The sequence below is a fragment of the Osmia lignaria genome, chromosome 2 (assembly GCF_051020975.1).
Source record: "Osmia lignaria lignaria isolate PbOS001 chromosome 2, iyOsmLign1, whole genome shotgun sequence".
In the NCBI taxonomy this organism is placed as follows: domain Eukaryota; kingdom Metazoa; phylum Arthropoda; class Insecta; order Hymenoptera; family Megachilidae; genus Osmia; species Osmia lignaria.
This window is the reverse complement of record NC_135033.1, coordinates 10133317-10152997: the sequence shown is the minus strand read 5'-3', so window position 1 is coordinate 10152997 and position 19681 is coordinate 10133317. Positions and strand designations below refer to the sequence as shown.

At 38.5% G+C, this 19681-nt stretch overlaps 1 protein-coding gene and 1 non-coding gene across 2 annotated transcripts in view; both read right to left on the bottom strand.

Annotated features, from left to right (window-relative positions):
• LOC117608428 (Organic anion transporting polypeptide 30B) overlaps positions 1 to 19071 on the bottom strand; it is a 54167-nt gene extending 35096 nt beyond the window's left edge. Inside the window, 4 exon segments of the mRNA XM_076692606.1 lie at positions 376 to 429; positions 1983 to 2183; positions 2897 to 3209; positions 18792 to 19071. Of these exon segments, the coding sequence (XP_076548721.1) occupies positions 376 to 429; positions 1983 to 2183; positions 2897 to 3105 (464 nt within the window). The 5' untranslated portion in view covers positions 3106 to 3209; positions 18792 to 19071.
• A 529-nt stretch (positions 19072 to 19600) lies between these two features.
• On the bottom strand, positions 19601 to 19672 carry TRNAP-UGG (transfer RNA proline (anticodon UGG)). The gene has a single exon. It is a non-coding gene; the product is annotated as a tRNA-Pro (tRNA).
• Between the last annotated feature and the right edge of the window lie 9 nt (positions 19673 to 19681).

Below are 19681 nucleotides of genomic sequence, written 5' to 3'. Positions count from 1 at the left end.
TTGGCGTTACTTCAAATCCTTATTTAAAACAAATCCTGAGCGCATCAAGTGAGATAATTCTCAAAAGGAAATCTGACTCTCAAGCTTCGTGTCCTTCTATCTTCTCAGATCGTATCTCGCAAGTATTGTGCGTAATTGTTTAAAAATAAATCACAGTCCTTGTAAAGGTAATTTATTGCAATCTAAGGATCAGAGAACATAAAATGATTGAGAGACTTAGAATCAAAGGGATGCAACAAAAATATAATGTTATAAATAATTTGATTAATTAGAGTTAGTACAAACGATACAAATTAAACATTAAATTTTTGTTCCAATCGATGCTGTTTTATCCGTTAGTTACAAAAAACGATAGGAGATTCGTGCTGTGTTTACCTGTCCACCATGGAAGCACTTGGATTCCTGCTGTGACATTTGATGATAAAATCTCTGAAAAAGTGTAAGAAGAAGATACGGGAAGCATGAATATCTCGTGCCAAATGACGCACAATGAATGCGTGCATACAATGTGTTAATTAGAAATTTTCACAAATGTTAAACGTTTAATATCTACAATAGGCCACCGGTGAGGCATGTATTAAAAATCCCAATCACAGTCGTCGAATGATTACAAAATTCTCGATTTCGCGATCAAAGAAGAAGTTTGAACGGATAGTAACAATTACAAAAGAGTTTGTAATCTATTTCGTGCACGATAAATGTGTCACGGTCGTACTTTCACTGTTTGCTATTTCAGAAGGGAATTACATTGCAATTTTCAAGGGAGACTCATTCGTACGCCATTTCTGTACGGAAATTTGGCAAGAGAACGGTGCGTGCTGCAAACATTTTTGATTTCGTAATAAAGATGATCACCGAAATATTTTTCGTCACTCGACAACAATGGCTTTCTCTTTTTCTATTTCTCTCTATTTCGTCCAAGAATGATCACGTTTTGCTCGCGTTAGTTGGTTTAACGTAACTCACAATCGTTATTTTACATAATCTACTTAGCGGATTCAGTGAGCAGAAACTGTTTAACTCTTCTCGCAGTGGAACGGAACGAATAGCTTTGTCGGAAACATTACATTTATTGATTCAACTTAAAATGTACTGCATTTTTTAAATACAAAATTTTATTAAAATTCGAAGATTTTATTTTTATTTATTCTGTATACAATAACGAATTTGATTCGAGGCAAATAAAACAGTTTCGAGCTAAACGCGTCGCCCGAGGCTGCTGCTAAATTGTGAAAGGGTTAAAAGCTCGAACGTACACTCGATGAAAGAAAATGCTTTCGAATGTGGTGGAAATATAATCACGGGCCTTTGTACTATCCTCGAATACTGAATGAAATGAGGGTACTATCGTAAATCTTTGTATGCTTTCTCGCTTTCTGCCAGGAACAAAAGGCATCGTGATCCTTTGCATTCAAACTGTTTCCAGATTAGTTCAGATTCATTAATTGTATAAAAAAGGTGGTATAAACTCGAGGAATATTTAACCAGAAATAATTACCTCTGGTTTCCCTTTCAATCGTTGAAATTTCATAAATAATAATATTATATAATAATAAGGAGGTGTGAAATATGTCGAAAGTGTGCGACAGATTCCGTACAAGTGAGAAATTAGTTCACAGAGCAAAGGAAAACCGATTACTCGAAGCAGAACAGCTGCATTTGCTAATTAATCTTCCGAAGAAACACTTTCCTTTCGTTGGTTTATTGTTTACTCTACCAAGAAGTGTAACGATAGCTTTAAATGTAATCCACTCCATTAACTGCGGTGTTAAGCTAACTATTTAAATTTTTAAATCAAATAATTATATAGTAAAAAAAAATGGAGAATAAAAAGTGTTAGCAATGAATTATTCCACCGTTTAATTTCACTCATCATCAGCTGTGTGACGCAACAACGATCATTCATGAATCACCGTGCAATTCATGCACCTCTTCAACAATGCCCGAGATTTTTGGCAATGGCGCATCGAAATGTCTCTTACCTATGATCCACGAGGCCAGAACTGGGATTTCTACTGTGACACCTGATCACAGTGTCGTGGGTCAGTCTGCTACCGGTAGCCTGTAATGGGTCCGTAGTTTCGTCAGTGGCTGTCCCCGTGCTCTCCGCGTAAAGCCCCGTCATCGCGTACATGCTTTCGTTTCTTCGATGCCCGGCATGATAATTGCTGCCAGACTCGGACCTGAAAAAAAAAAACGTGAGAACGGGAGGGTCAGTGGACAACGTTCCATTTAACCCCTTCGTTCCAAACGCCCTATACAGGATGCCTCAAAAGATGTAAACCATGAACCATAACGCACGGTACTTATCGTTAGAAATTATTCCCTCTGTCTCGAGTGGAACTTTGATTTATTTTGAAAAAGCGTTGTAACTTGAAATGAGTTTTGGAATGAAACTGAAAGAAAGAGGGTTTCATTTGCTGGAAAGTAAATTACATAGCACGGTTCTTCTATAATGGTATCAGTAAAAGGAAGATCTCTACAGCCTGACAAATGTAATTTTCAGTGCTTCTGTTAACGAATAAGGGTGAAAAGGGAAAAGAATCGTAGAAGCCTCTGAAACACGTTGAACCTCTATTTAAACATTACACGTAGACCCCTTTAAGGATCGTATTGCTTAGGAGGGTAACAGGAACCTCCCCCGTCTTACTCGAATTATCTCTCGAAAAATATCAGTGCAATGGGTACGTAAGAAAAATTCGACAATTTTTATTAATGCAATTAATTTCGAGACGTCCTGGGAATATTCTGGTAAGCGTGAAAATTGACGAGTAACGCTGCTTTCAACTTTGTTCCATTCGAAGTGGGGAACAAAGAGGAGCGGACCAAATTCCCTGGTCCGCGAAGAACAGCCTCCTCGAGTGGCGAGAAATTCTGTTCACGGTGTAAAATTCACCTTTTGTGCCCGAAACCACCGCCGCTCTCGTTCCTCTTGTGACCACTCTCGGATCGTTTGTGGCCAAAGGCACTGGATATGCTCTCGGCCCGCTTGTGACCGCTCTCGGAACGTTTGTGGCCGATGAAACCACCGCCGGACTCGGTGCGTTTGTGGGCGAACATGCTCGAACTCGAGCCGTTCCTCTTGTGCCCGCTTGTAGACGCCATCTCGTCCTTACCTACCGCTTCCTTTCCTCCCTCGGCTTCCTTTCTAACCAGTTCGCCGAATTACCGCTTCCAACACCACATTTTTCGCCTCGTGCTTCCGCTGCCTGAAAACACAAAACGTTTCATTGTTAAATAAAATTATTCAAACCCACCCCGTTAATTCACTCTAAACAGTGAGTGAAATAAAAATTTCCAGTTGGTAATCAACACTAAATAGATCCGTCAAAATAGGTATAGCATATATGGATTTTTGGAACTAAGGAGTTGGAGGGGAAGGAATTAGTATTTGTATACATTTCATAATTCTATTAAAAACCAACATATGTTTTAAAAAAAACATATATATAGCATTTTTCTATATATATAGCAATAAAATCGTAAATGAGTCGAATTGACTCGGCAATCTAACAGATTTCGGTGAAAGCGGTGGTGTAATTCGTTTCGTTCACTTCTACCGGGACGACGAAACCTGTGTACGAGCCATTGAAAAAGCGAATCCGCGTGTCGACTACGTTTGATGCAATCGTGAGATCAATTGACATCTCTATATTGAACGGTTCAACGAACCTGCTTCCGTAAGGTCAGGGCCGTTCAGCAAGGCGAGCGAGCCGCGAGTAAGTAGAAACTCTGTCATCTTCGTTAGAAAGAGTCACGGATAACTGTATCTGCTCAGTTGCGCCTGTCTAGCATGTAGTTTCCAGCTAACTCGAGGTGAATTCCATTGTAAAACAACAGGAATTGTTACAAGACAAAAGAGACGCGGTGGTCCGCCATAGGGGTATATATAGGGAGTCCCATCCGATGCATTGTCATTGCACCCGAGGATGCCAACGGGGTAGGACGATGCTAGGAAGGAAGAAATTTTTTTTGTCGCGAAAGTAACAAACATTTCGATTAAACTCGCGTAATTATCGAGGTATGTAAATGCCTCGCGACTCGGTCCTGTCGACGTCGCATCGATTAATTCGACGCCAATTAAAGTTCCTAAACCGACGAACTCCGGATCGGTCCAACTTCCGCAACTAATCGTTTTGGCCGCTCGTTTTCTGCGTTAATCGACCCTGATTTATTTTCGTGATCGACCCGCCCCGATCGCCATTTTTGGCACAATCGCGAATCTGCCACGTGTCTTTCTATATCAAGATCCATCGAAAAGTTTTTACAACGTACGCGGCTATAAAAGTACTTTTTTCAACTTCGTGCCTAGTTTTTAAAGGTTGCGAAGAGACGAAAATAGATCTAGAAATATATCTATCAGAGGGGAGGTTGATATACGTTGATGTAAAATAATAAAATTAATATAGATATCTTTCTCCAACGTCCCGTATGTTGCATCAAGGAATTTCTGGGTAAATTGGATAGAAGTATCATCTAGCTAGTAGGACACTTATGTAGTTGTTTAAAAATCAATTGGTTGCACAAGGACACTTTCTCGACAGTGAACAGCGTCACGAGTGTCTTCTTTTACAATCTCGGGAGAAATTTTAACTATTTCTCAATAAATTCGGAGAATTTACGTAATTAATGATAAATCATTTTTTTTAATGACTGAGAATCGAGGCCGAAAAAGAAATGTACAGAAATTTTAAAAGTTCGTAAAATTATCCCCCCAATAATTAACTGAATTGCGAATTAATTATTCTAATTTTCTCCATTATTTTAGGTGTGAAAGGGAATAATTTACATGAAATAACCGGGTTCTTTAAACGACGACCATCGGTTTTATCAGCCAACAAGACACGTGGAACACGTTTTTTTACAGATGATCGATCACCCGCGACCTTGATTTCGTACTAATGAAAAATTGAAGGAGGCTATGTTGCGCAGTATAGACAGCTAACGAATTCAAAGTCAGGTATAGGAAGCACAGTGGCTGCCTTGGCTGAAACTGCATCAGCTGTTGACGTTTCATCGACTTCCGGTCAGGTCTGCTGGTTAATGTTTAAAAGGCTCTATGAGAAGTGTGAAACATTGTTTCTAAACTGAAACTACAGTTTATAAATTTGAGAATAAAAATCATACTTAACGATGTTGCGTCAAATAATTACGTCATTATTTGTTGAAACTGGTAATCAGCCGTTTTATATTAACATTCTTAAGGAAATATTTATGTAATAATTATCGTGAAACTTGAAACTTCAAACTGATATATCGTAAGCGATATTTTATGATACTTTTATGTCATCAAATTGTATCAGACTGCTTATGTCTTGGACTGGTCTGATATACAACAGTCTAGTACATACGTCAATGTATGACTTGATTGTGTATATGAGTCATCGAACGAATTATCTCTAGAATATAACATTCGCCTGTTATTGGTTTGTACAGATTGCGAATAAACGTGAAAAAGAAGAAGAACAGATTGTCGAGTAAACGCGTCCGGTACAGTTATGTTGCGAATATTTGCGCTGATGAGAAAATGTATAGAAAGGAATAAAGCTGTTAACGGGAGCCATGTTCAGTCTCGTTTTAGAAACACTTTCAGCTGGCCCAGTCGGAGCACCGTTAAATTCAACAGAGATCCTTTTTTATTGTACCGTTCGATGTGTTGATTTTCGAACAGTCTCGATTCATCGTTCGCCAATTATATTGGCTCGACGAGATTCTTCTGGAAGCTTTAGACGAACCCGTGTTTCTTTCGAGAATATTTAATTATGGATACCCAGAAATATGGATTGACCTCATCAGCCTCCTAAGATTCTAAAATTGTACTGTCCTCCGCTCACGAGAAGTCATGCCGAACGGCACAGGGGAAGACGGGGTAGTACGCACACATCGAGTAACCCCCTACTTTTATACCAGCCTAATTGGTACACGCGACCGCTTCGACCAATCATACGTCGCGACCGAAAATACGCGCGGGCTGGGGTGGGGCGCGACCAATCATATTGCCTTATTTTCATAAGACTGCTTATTAGTGGTCGATACATTTTTAAAATTTTGAAATTCTAATATCCTAATATTTTAATACGTATTCTGAGATTCTAAAATTCTAATAATAAAATTCTAAGATTCTAAGATTCTAAGATTCTAAAATTCTAAGATTCTAAAATTCTAAAATTCTAATAATAAAATTCTAAGATTCTAAGAACCCCATTGCTAATGACTTAGAAACGAATGGAAGGCAACCTCTATTAAAAATAAAGCAATCACCGCAATGAACGGTTCACGGTCTTGATTGATGGAGCAAAGTGACTATGAATTAAAGGTAGAGACTCGTCGCATTTTTCCCTGTAACCCAGTTCCTGACCTTCGATCCGTTATTCCCATTGCCGGTAGGATATCGTGCGAGTGCAGGCTGGAAAAGTGTGCTCGGATTCGGCGAGAAGTTGAAATACGGCGTTGCGGTAGGATATCGTGCGGTTCGCGGCCGACCGAAAGGCTGACCTAGTGCCCAACCCATCGCTACCAACTTGAAGACCTTCCAGCACGCGAGGAACCATTCGATCTACACGTGTAACGATGAACGGTCACTGCTAGCGATGGGATTCGAACCATCTCAAGACACGTTCGATCAAACGTTATTAACCCTTTCAATGCTATCCTCAAATATAGTCACCCTCTATATCACTGAAAATACAAACGAGTTTCTATCACGAAATTTCAGAAATTTTCAAATTTTATTACTTTAAGTTACGTAACTAGACAGGTTCATTACCATACACGGGCGCCGCTTAAATTTCCATAAGAATCCATAAATTAGCATAATTTTTAATTACAGACTAAAATTTTACACTCGAGTAACGAGGCCTCCTTTCTCTAAAAAAAAAAAAAAAAGATCTGAATTTGAAATTTCATACAATTAATGTTATGTAAAAATTCTCAGCAAAAACGAATAACACGCGAACGAATCGAACAAACGTCAGTGATGATAATTGGCCGATGAAGAACAGAAAACTTGCTTAATTACGCGAATCACGAACAACGGCATAGTCTGAGAAAAGTTCGGCAAACTTTCGTCAGCTCGAGGCTAAACAATGGGTAACATCGAGAATGAGACGTGGCTCGTAACGGGACACCCGGTATATGTACATCGACCAGGCCGGAAACTTTTGGCACCGCGATAATATATCGCAATACGGTACTGCAGAAAAATGTAATGCGACGACCTGCTGGGTTCATATAGATTACCTAATGTACCTGTACGGTTGGAACTCGCTAATTCCCTGTTTGAAACACCGGAGACCCAAATAAAGGGAATTACCGAGCACCTACTCTACCTGGGTCATAAGACATTTATTGATCCTCGATAAATCATTATGATCGTATATATGCACCTTTTTGAAGGTACACAGATGCAACATTATTAATATTAATGACTAGCTATAAAACCGTCGCATAGAAATCAGTTGACCCGCAGTTGATTGCACGGTTAATTTATATTTAACCATTTGCATTATAACAGGGTTTCTCCATTGAATTTGCCCCCGTTTTATATTGTATGAAATATAATATCGTACATATGTCAATATTATATTTCAGAGCGAGAAATGCATAAATAAAAATTTTAAATCATTTACATATGGTAGGAAGATGTAAAGTAGGTTTAAACAATTTTCTTTCTTTCTATGGAATTTCATCTCGTTTCATTTGAAATTCTTCTTGTTCCAAAGAAGTGTTGCAAATTTGGTAAAATTTCAAAATTCTATAAATATACATCAAATCATTATTCTTCGTCCCGCTAAGAGAAGGTAATTTTTGCGCAAACATCAAAGGATCAAGTGAACGTAAGCGACCGTAATATAATAATTCAATTTGATGATATAACGAAGACGAGCAACGTGACATTGAATCGTGTAAGGAAGTACGAAACGTCAGCGAAAATCCGTGAGACATCGCGAACGACAATCATTTTAGTTACATAAACGTGTCAAACGAGGAACTATTTACGGGAAATAACTTTTATCCGATTCTTCTGAATACTTGGATAATCCTAGAAGATAATCTCGTTAAGACACTTTTCACGAATAGTTTCCTTTAACGCGACGACCATAATCAGGCCAACATTTAATTACGCAAGAGCGGAAAGTATAAATGGTTCTAATTGTTAATTAAATCAAATTTCTAACTTCCAAACATAATTTTTCGTACAATTATTTTCATATTCGAAAGATTATCACTTACGAATGTCTACGAAGGATTTCCATGCTACTTTTACGACTAATTAAACCACCGTCCGAGTGTTTAATGTACATGAACTGAATCGTTGTGTTCAGGAATGAGCGAACGATTCGCTCGATGCCTCTCTAAATATAAATCGTTTCCTTGAGAAACTCGTACCCGAGTGTCTCACAATTACACGGGTTACTGAAATCTCTTCATTAGCGGCTGAACAAGAACCGTTCTCGTTGCTAATGTGGATCAGCCGCGACGGATGTGAACAAGATCCAATGATTTCAATGAATCCCGACGCTTATCCTACGTCGTTCAAAGTTTTTATAGGTTTCTTTTTAAATTCCGAATATTTTTCAAAGGTATCATAGAATTTTCCAATGCTACCCCTTTAGAATATTATTAATTCCAAATTTGATAGCTATATAATTTTGCATAACTGAAAGATTCTAAAGGTAAGCTGTGAAATCTTCAGAAATCTCTCTCGCTTTTCTGGAAGGAATAGCAAGGTATTCTGGTGAATTTGCGAATCGAGCACAGGTAGGAAGACGACAAAAGAACCGTTCGACTTTTGCGAGAAAAGGCGGATCCGTTCTGTTCGGGTTGAATCTCGAGCAGTTTAAGCTGCTTAGATTGCCTTTGAACGGGAAAACAGCTATAATTCAAGTCTATTGAAATTGGATAAAGGTCTCCCTAATGTTTCCGTAACGATCGACAATTGTTGCTTGTCGAATGAAAATTTGATTACTCCAATCGCAATGTATAGCGAAACGTTTTCAATTTATAAAATTTAACCCTTAAACGGCCGAGTGTGGTCTCTCTCCATGGTCCGCCGTCCGCGAGGGTTAATTACACAGGACATTACCCTAAATAAATCAGCGATACTTCTATTATTTAGAAGTCACGAATTGCTACACGAATTGTGTACGATTGTTCTCGCTCGATGCTTTTTCACGGTCGACGACAAAACAACAGAGCTATCGAAGAAAATTACAATAGGAGCTGAACGCGAAAGAGCTGGGAAACAATCGCGTTTTTTCTTCTCTTTTTTTTTTTTACAACATATCGACAACGTGACTTGTTACAGTCGATACGAAGAGAGAGAGAGGACAAAAAAGGAGATTAATTAATGGAGCACAGAGGAAAATCTCGTTCGGTTCTTTCCACGATCGTTAGCCGTGCGATAAAAACCATGGCGCAATCAACTTCGTCCACGCATTAATCTCGTTAACTTTTACAAACTACTGATCTGGAATTAGAATAGGAACGTAGAACAGGATACGCTCCATTAATTTTTTGAATTATAAAAATTAATGATTAGTTTCATCTCATCTGTTCAACAGATGCACCTAATCAGTCACCAGTTGGACGCTGGTAAAACCTTCGGTACGTTCCATAATTTCAAGTGGTTGCTTGAAACATCGCATCCGGATACCTGATTCATAGCAAATGAATCCGGGGAACGCGTTCCTTAAGGTGAGCAACACGGACCTACCGAAATAAGCGAAGGAAATAACTGTAAAGCGATCATTGAATCGCTTTCGTCTGACACGATGACGAGGTCGATGATTCGCAGCTAGGCATAAAGGAATAAAAGAAAAAATATTTATCTCGGTCCTCGGCAAAATTCCCGTTCATAGTTCATTAGCCTCTACTTCAAATTAGCATTATAAAAAGGGAGCAGAGTGCTCTTGCGTACACTTAATAATTGTAAGTGTACCAAACCCTACCCAGCTGGAGGTTTGATAACGCGATATCAAACTTTTTATTCGGCTTCCTTCACTGGTAGGTGCACCCCATCAAGGGTTTTCGGTGCCTTTGGACCGGTGCCAAAACTCGCTCTGTACAATGCTAATTCCTGATCGCAATGTCTCGCGGTGCCAGGCGAAATTATGCGGCTCGCTCTGCCAACCTTATAATGCTTTATAGCCGGTGTTCGAACACTGCCACAACCGGCTTATCGTATCCGACGTCAATTCAACGAAAATACTGTTTTCATTTACGTAGTTGGCTACCCATCACCGGATACAAACACGATTGGCAAATAATTTTTTTTCTTTCTCCCAATTATAACATGGATCATAACGCTACTTAATTTTATTACCGAATAATTTACAGTATTATGTAAAACAGAGTTTGTAACAAAGTATTCGTTTAATAACATTTATACAAATGCTTTTGTCTTCTATCAAACACGAAAAACATGTTTTCGATACAAAGAAACAGATGTTTTTTATGTTGCCTGATAACAATTGATAACAGTTCAATAGTTTGGAATAAAAAGATAACACTTGTATTTCATTTCTTTAGAATGTACAGTACCGAGCATGATAGTCTTCTCCAAAGAAAATGGGATTGCCCCCTCCTGAGAGGTCCCATCCCTTCCCTTCGGCGGTCCCGAAGAGAATGAGGACGTAGAAAAGATATTCCCATATATATAGGTTATCGCTCCTCAGCGCATGCGTATAAGCGTTGACACGGAAAAATTTGAATTGCATCGAAGGTATTGAATAATGCAGCGTATGTAACGCCCATATAGAATAATACTTTATTTATATCGTGAATGAAAATTTCTAATTAATTCTTAAGTCGTTCGCGCTAACAGCGTAGAACTGGTATTACGTTTTCATTAGCACGAGAATCCTTAATTGACAACAACTTTCACGCCTACGAAGCTGTAACCTCGGTAAACATTTCGCGGAAAGACAAAGCTTTCGTTACTATTTTCCATGAATCGAGAAGGTTTACTTATTTCATTCCTACAGATTACGGATAAAACTTTGTTAATGAAGTTCAGTTTATCGACAGACTGAAGTAATTAACCACCGCGTGAAAGTTCATCGGGTTTTCTATAAATTACTCCGATAAAACGTAACCTCGCTCATAAGCTGATACTATTGATTTATTAGTTTGTTAACATAATTAAAACCAATTAAAATAAAATCAATAGAAAATAGAAAACTCTGATCGTTAACAGCCCTTCGATATAGCACCAATAATTTCAACCTCCCTTTGTCCTCGTTAATTACTGTAATCCATTTCTTCTATTGTAAGGAGATAAATGCCCGTTCGCGTTTGAATACAAATAAATGTCTTGTATTAAAGGCTGGTTCGTGGAAAATCGTAAACAATGAAAGCACATAAAGGCTTATCTATCGCTTCGCTAGCAGATTCATCGGAAACGATCAATATTTTACCACACCATCCGCAAACTGTTCGAATTAATCACTTTGAAACATCTCTGCCTTGCTCCAATTAACTAAAACTGTGATCTATCTACATCGAATATTAGTGATCAAGCCATGCTGTTTCGATTGAAAAATATACCTTAATGAAAAATTTAATAAAGCGGTACATTCTGTGATTACACTAGTCTAGCTTACCGAGCAACCTTAGTTTACAGGATACAGGGTGTGATTAAAGGGTTAAAAATAATGACTTTAGGAGATTGAAAAAAAGTTGCTACGTTCGAAGGAGATAGGAGGTCGTAACGATGCGTGGGTACCACGTACCTCACACGTGTGTATACAATAGAGAAGCTGAGATTCTTGTTGGTACTGTTACGTGGGAGGCCTTTTGAATCTTTTTCTTTCACGACGGCTCGACTTATTTTTAAAACGACATACCACCCTGCCGGACAAACGACATTTCTCCTTCATAGGTCGATTGAAAAAAAAAAAGAAGCTTTGATGGAATGTGATCAACCATTGCTTATTTTGACTGTGTAACCATACGTGTGCCCACGTAAATAGTCTTCCAGAGGAACGTAATGATCAATGAAAAATTTCATAAATTAAATGAATCTAATCAGTTACTTTCTATGATAACTAAATAGATGTTTCTATTAGACGTATTCTTATGTGTGCGATAATATAATTCATAACTGGGTAGATGTGAATCAGATCTCCTTAGAAACTGACGTATCACTCAAGAGTGAAGAAATGGAGATTATGCAATGAATGTTGCTTTGACCTAATTTTTATTTTTACAGAGGATTGGCAAACATGAAACATTGTATATCTTCTAGATTGAAATGCTTTGGAAAAATAATTTATTTTCATTGCTTCGATACGAAATTGTATTTTAATTGTAATTAATAGTACCATAGAATTTCCTTTTTTTTTTTTTTTTTTATTTTCAATATTCTAAGCTTCTCTATGGGTTCATCAATTTCCTTTAAATTCGCAGCAAATGCTCTTAAATTATGTCACTGTTATTCTTACCAATGGTACCGTAATATATCTCGCTTAATGACGACCACATTAGCTGTTCGTTCATTCTGAGCCCATTCCACGGTTACCAGTTACCATTTTATTGCCACCATCCCGGCAAATGTACGGAAAGTTAGCGTGTATGTATAAACGATTATGGGTTGAAAATAGGGCAAGCGACAAGCAACAGCAATTTTCCAATTCTGATTTTTCTATCATTATTTCCCTTCTGTTCTGGGCATATCGATTCTCGCATCGTTAACCTACCGAGTCTCGATAAATTATCCTCAACCTCGACCTACGTGCATTCGATTGCCAAGAGAAAACACGAGATTACGGTAACCGGTGAACTTTCACTAACAGAACTGCTGATCGACTTTAAATACCGTCATCGTGAGTTTTCTATTCGTTTACGAGGTTCTTCGCGTGGAACCGAAGTTTTTACCAAGAGATTAGCGACACGAGAAGAATACGAACCCTAATTTTAATTAATTAAGCCCTAAATCCCTACAGATCCACCGAAAGTAGATCAGGCTTTCCCAGGAAAAATGGTGATCTCCTGGGCGCCCGTCCTTCCCCTTCGGCGCCGCCGAGGAGAATGACGATGGGTGGGAGGAGGCCTCATATATATAGACCTATGGCGGACCACCACTTGCGACTAAACGCCCACGCGGGAAAATTTGAATTACTCTGTTTATTTGTACTTATCAGTTACATACTAAATTGTATAATATTTAATAATTAACTCTCATATAATAGTCGCACGATTAAAGATTAATAGATTAAAAACTGACCTGTGAAAGTGATTTCCAGCTGTTTAAATATGGATTTTGTACCATCCTCTTTGAAGACCCGATAAACGCTAAACAAAGAAGAGTATTTTTGACTGACCTTCTTTGTGTCTATCAGACTTTCTCAGAAACGATAAGGTTCTTTCTAAGAACGAGAAATCACAGAACGCTAACAGTTGTAATCAATTCAGAAGCTAATGAAATCTTTGGACGCGAACGAATGGTCGTCTGGTATGATGACGATCCGAAAGCGTCAGCTGTTACGCAAACGGTGCTGGTTTACGAAGAATCGTGAAAAGAAAATTACGGGACACTCTCCTGGATCGATTCAATAACCGATCGACCTTAGCCTCCTTTCACGATGGAATGGGGAAATCGGCAATTATGGCGAACTTGTACTTTCGCCGCGTGCGTGTTACATAGCACGCGTACATACCACCGTAACAGGTAAATACGACAGGTGGTCATGTCATTTGAACAACATTCAGTGGTAACTGTTTCGGACATCTCTTTGAGAATAATATTGCGATGACATCTGGAACAAAGGAGCTTTAAATACCAGATTCCTTTTTCAACCAGAATACACCATAGAGTTTTAATTAATTTTGAAATATTTCTCGTGTCATTTTTCAAATACAGAAGCGCGAGAAAATATTCAAATTTAAAATAGTAATTAAGAAGATTCACACCTGATCCTTATCTCGAAATAAATATTAACACTGTCTGTTCGTGTAAGAAATAATAACGAACCGATCCGAATCGTTCAAAGACACAAAAGAGAAGTTAGACCTAGTTCAGATTGTTTTCTGGTTAATCAGAACTAATTATCCGAATCGAGGCTAGGATATGAAGCTTAGGTGGATATCGTGGAGCATGATGCAACGGCTTATAATGCTTCCAGCGGATAGCTACATGCGTGGATCTGGAACAGGAATGTTTCCGTACGATTGCCGAGCAATTTATCTGGAATTTTTCCCAAGCAAAGAACACGTCGATGGATAACAATTACCGCGGGCTGACAGAAGACAAACGTTTCCTGTGTCGCGGAGAATTTTTGTTGCTTTGTTAACGGTGGAACAACTGGTGCTGCTTACAAAATAGTGTGCACATGAAATTTTCCATTAACATATTAATACCTGAATTTACCGTGCCTTCTGTTCCTACAAATTTTCTTTATCTTTTCCAAACAAAGAGAATTTTATTGTTCTTCGAATGGTTTGTTTTGCCCAACTTGGAAACACTCCATAAAATTTCTTTCCAGCCATAAAGGAAATTGTTCTAGTACTAAAACTAGGAAGGTACCAGCACACAATTCACCATCGTCGACTCGTAATAAATATTCCTTGGTGAATAACTGATTTCTTTGCCTGGCACAGCAGCGAACGACAGTGGAAGAGCATGAATAGCCCCGGTGCAATCGGGTGTTAAATATACGCCTATAGAATATTTTTAGGCGTAGCTTTGCCTGAAATCGTTTATTCTATTCTAAGGAATATAACGCGAAGTGTAGTCGTCCGTGAAGCAAGTATTCAGTACTCGATAAACATTTATTTCAATCACCAAATTCATGACTCTGATTCTTTTGTTGATAATTCTGAACTGATAGAAGAGAACCAACTCCAAATACGGTAATTTCGTATTTTGAATGCAGCGATGGGAAACTGCATCCGAGGAGTGCACCGACATGCAAATCGATTTTTGCAAACTACGATGAAATTGTTTACGATAATTGAAGCAAACTATCCGGAGGAATTATAATTAGCAAAACTGCTTTCGCGATCTGATATTCGCGGGGAAATTTCAGGTATATTACCTGGGAAATTGAGTTGCAGCTTTTCCAGTGGCAACGCTGATCAGTAAACGGATATTGAATTTTCGAAGCATTACGTCGGGATTGTGGGATGTAATCATTGATTAATTGCTAATCAGAACCAGAATTAAATCATAATTAAACTATGAAAATGGCGGCTAGTAACATCCTAGGATTCTAACATTCTATTGATTAGCAAACAACATTTCTACCGATTTTTTCCATTTTTTTTTAAGCCAGACTCAAATTACTCTATGGTTTCTTGTTGATGTTACAGGTGCAATCAGTGTCCAGCACGGAAATCACTATTTCTTAGTGGTCGATCGAAACGCGGCTTTGTGAAAGGAAAAGTTTCCCGTAAAAGAACGAAGCCCTTGAAATTCTTTCTCTATACCGACGTTGATCCCTGGCGATCGTTTTTTCACGGGAAGATGGATTATCCTGAAGGCGAGTAGGCGTTCGAACGTTTTGTGAAAGGAGGCGGACGCGTAACATACGAACGGTTATCCTGTCCTTTCAAAACGAACGTTCTAGATACAAATATTATTCGAAGTGAATCGATACCAATAATAAAATGGTTGTGTCTTTATTGGTTCTACTTTGATCAATACCGCTGGACAATTGCTCCCTCACGATTGATTGTTAGAAATTTTCATTGATTATAAAACATGATATTAATTTTAAAAATTTATCGCAACGTATAAGCATTATATTGTAACACTTTTGTGTCACGAAATCGGGTTATAATCAATGTACATGTTTCCCAATCGGCCATTTGATATGCAACAAGGCGAGATCCTGGAGGGAAGTTAACAATGAGAATTTTGAAGAAGTCAATCTCATTACTTTCTTTACATACCACGTATGACAATCTACTATCCTCAATTTTTCAACACGAGAACCAGGTCAAATTCTCGCTATCTCTGAAACACAACGAGGCCATGTTTGCATCGTCATCATACTGATACACTGATTAATTTGTATCGTTCAGCAATCGTTGAAAGCTTCGAGAAGCCATGCTTATGAAACGAGAATTATTTTTTAATAATATTGACAAAGTTTCGTTTTGTCGAGACAACTTTAGTTTTGATATTTTTTTTGATTAAATATTGCAATCAGTCAATTAACAATTGTTACTTCTGCGAAAGCGACGTCGTATGACCATCAAACTGAGCGTTAAAAAAATAAGAGCTACGTCTAATTTTCTCGAGCATAACGGCCTGTCGTGAAAGTCATCGCAAATACAATGACAATGGCGGTATTTCGAGCTTGACTCGATTAATGCTGACCACGCACCACACTGGAATTAGCTTAGTCGTTTCTTCTATTCCCTTTCATAAATACCGCGAACCTTTATACAGTATGTACAGCGCCGAGCAATGTAGCCTTCCCTTGGGAATATGGCGGAAAGAAAGAATTTTCAAAATCCTAATTCTGAAGATATTAATTTAGAAAAAGTTAACATAATTTTGTAATTTTAAATATTATAACATTTATACTTATTATTATTAGTAGGATTTTTCCCTAGGGAAGGCTACATTGCTCGGTGCTGTACAATATCAATCATAGTGTCCGTTCGTCTAGTGTATTTTGTAATTTCAAATAAATTATTGAATATTCTAAAACTTTTATCAGATGATTATGTTAATTATTTTGACGCTTTTATTACATAATTAGATTTATCCAAGTCAGTGCTTTTTCACTAAACGAACGGACACTATGATTGATATTGTACATATATCACAAAGAGAAAAATTCCCAAGTCTGCTTTATTAGCTTGGCGAAACAAGTGTCTCTGCACACTCTTTACGAAAATACATTACATAATGAAGAAATACACGACACGATAATGAAAGAATTGTTCAGGCATAGGTATACGTGACTTTCAGTTTCAATGGTGTCAGAGACGTCGAAAGTTTCGACGAGTTTGATTGCTAAATCGCAAGTCGAGGCGACGTCTTCCCACGATGCACGTACACCGTGGAATTAATAGAAGTTTCTGATAAATTTTCTCAGACCTAAAATCGCAATTTTTCTTTCTAAATTATATTTTGTTACCGACCGATTCGCGCCAATAGTAGCGACCGCTTACTATTCGCCGGAAACGGAAGAACTTGACCTTCTCCCTTTTCCGTGTTACTAGAACCATGACGGACCGTTGCGAATAAAATCTCCCTGCATTTCATCTACAGGATTCATGAGCTGACGCACCGTGAAACCTGAACCTCAACCTTGCACGTTGAACGGACACGCGTTTTTAACGACAGGTTACTGGTATCGTATCGAATGATAACAGCTGGCTGCTGAAAATTAACCTCTCGAAAAAGAACGCGACATCCTTTGTTCCTAATATCGACGATCATATGCTACCTTCCCATATGCGAAGGGGCACTGCACTTTGTCGCAGCGTGGCCGACGGAAGACGCCGTTACCCTACCGTTAATTACAAAAAATACATTGAAAAACCTCAGTAACATTGAAAATGTATAGAATATGACGCTACAACTCTTCTAATTTACAAAAACTCTTCTAATTTAATAATAACACTGGCACTGAGGATACACGTTTCCCGCGAAATTTGAATTTTGAGGTTAGGATCCGGAAATTCTAGATTATTCTATACCGATTCATACATATAGAAAAACTTGGTTTTTTCTCTATGTTTCATCTCCCTTGAATGATATTAAAAAAATTGGGATAGGTAAATTGTAAAATTGTGAAGCACGACAAAGAGAAAAGATGGCTCGCGTTTTTAACAATAGCAGGACGCAACGGTTAACCGGCCTGGTACTAGTCAACTAATTAAGCCGCCACACCGAGTTGTCAGTTCGTTAATTGGTAGACCGATTAAAAGCACCGTTGAACGCCTTGGATATCGTTTCGCATAGGGCAAGGTCAGAGTCCTAAGGACTGTACCAGACGACCGACGATACAGCCGGATTCCTCTTACCCGGTAATCCGTCGCGGTGACAGAGAACGGAGCGGATGTAAAAATAGTCTTACAGACGCCGAGGTTCAAGACCTCGATGTATAGATAACGACAGTACTACGATAATCTTATCCATGTGGAATTACGGCACAGCTGTGTTTTTGCGTGTAAACAACAGGAGAGAGGCGAACGAGATACCGTTGACGTGCGAAAACATTCGAATTTTGTGAACATAGGTCTACCTCTCTCTTGTCTCGAGGATGGCTGTGACATGGGAGAGTTTCCGTTCCCTGTGTTTACCACAAATACGTGCAAACGCACACACTGCGTAAAGAAGATATAAATCTAAGGGAGAACCGTGCGCGAGATAACAAAACGCGGTTCACTCGAGTTCGAGGGGTTTCGTATGCAGGAGGAGACAACAAAAGATAACGAACGATAAGAATCTCTTTCTCAACAGGCGATACCTGTACGGAATCTCGCAACCGGATTACGAAAAGTTTCTTCTGACCTATTTCTGAAGATGCTGCACAACACACTTCCGGGGAGTTTTTTTTTTCTTCGCTTGAAAAATATACGCCGTGTACGCGAATAGCATGAAACATTCGTCGCTCGGAGAAGCGTCTAGAGATTCGTGTTTTTCGTTTTGAATTCTGATCTTGAAAAGTAGAAGTGTAGGTAATTTCACGGACACGAAATGTAGACGTTTGTTTCAGGAGGATTCGAAAAAGGTCACTTGACTTTGCGAATAAGTTGAATGTTTTCTAACGTACACGATACGAGAGAGCGAGATGCAACGAATGCTTAAATAGATGCTGTCGTAAACTTACCGAAAGGACGCTTGAAGCACCTCACGAAACTCCTTTGTATCCAGGGCAGTGAAAAATCCTCGTGGTGACACCGCGATTAACGAGTTTTGCATACATCTAAACACACTCACTAACACTAAGAGCAGAGCACTAAACGAATTTTCGCACACGTCCGCCTTGACCTCACGATCTGACCGGTAGATCGGCAAGAATTTCACGAAAATCACATTGATAACGTTCGACCGTCAGCTTGCTTCGGAGATCATAGACCAGCTGTGTTTTTGCCCGACCATTGAGGAACTCGTGCATGCGCACTAGGCTCACCGACGCCATCTTAACTTTCTCGGGAGTAGGAAAATATACCGCGCGTAATTTGAACTGGATTGCTTAGAACAGCCGATTAGTTTATCAGTACTACTTTGTTAACATACGTTATTAATTTTTTTAAATTGATTATCCGAATTCTTAAGGACAATACTACTGTTATATTTGTATTTATTATTACGCGAGAAGGTTTTTGATATTTTTAACACATTTCATTCTGTAAACGTAATGAATGCTTTAGGTTATTAATAAATGTGTAACATTAAAATAGCATCGGGCAAATTAATACTTCAGGAACTATAAATTTAAATATCAATATTACTATGTATATGAAAGCACATTCCTTTAAAAATAATAAGCTATTTATACTTTGATTACGTATTGTCGACATTTTAGCAAATTCGTTTTGAATGAAAAAGTTGAATGAGATGAAATAGATGTAAGTAACAAAATGTTCTATATGTAATAGAAAAAATGTGAAAATGTGTTTCATAAGTAAAAAGATCGGGCCCCTCCGGGATTTGAACCCGGGACCTCCTGCACCCAAAGCAGGAATCATACCCCTAGACCAAGAGGCCTCGTTTGTA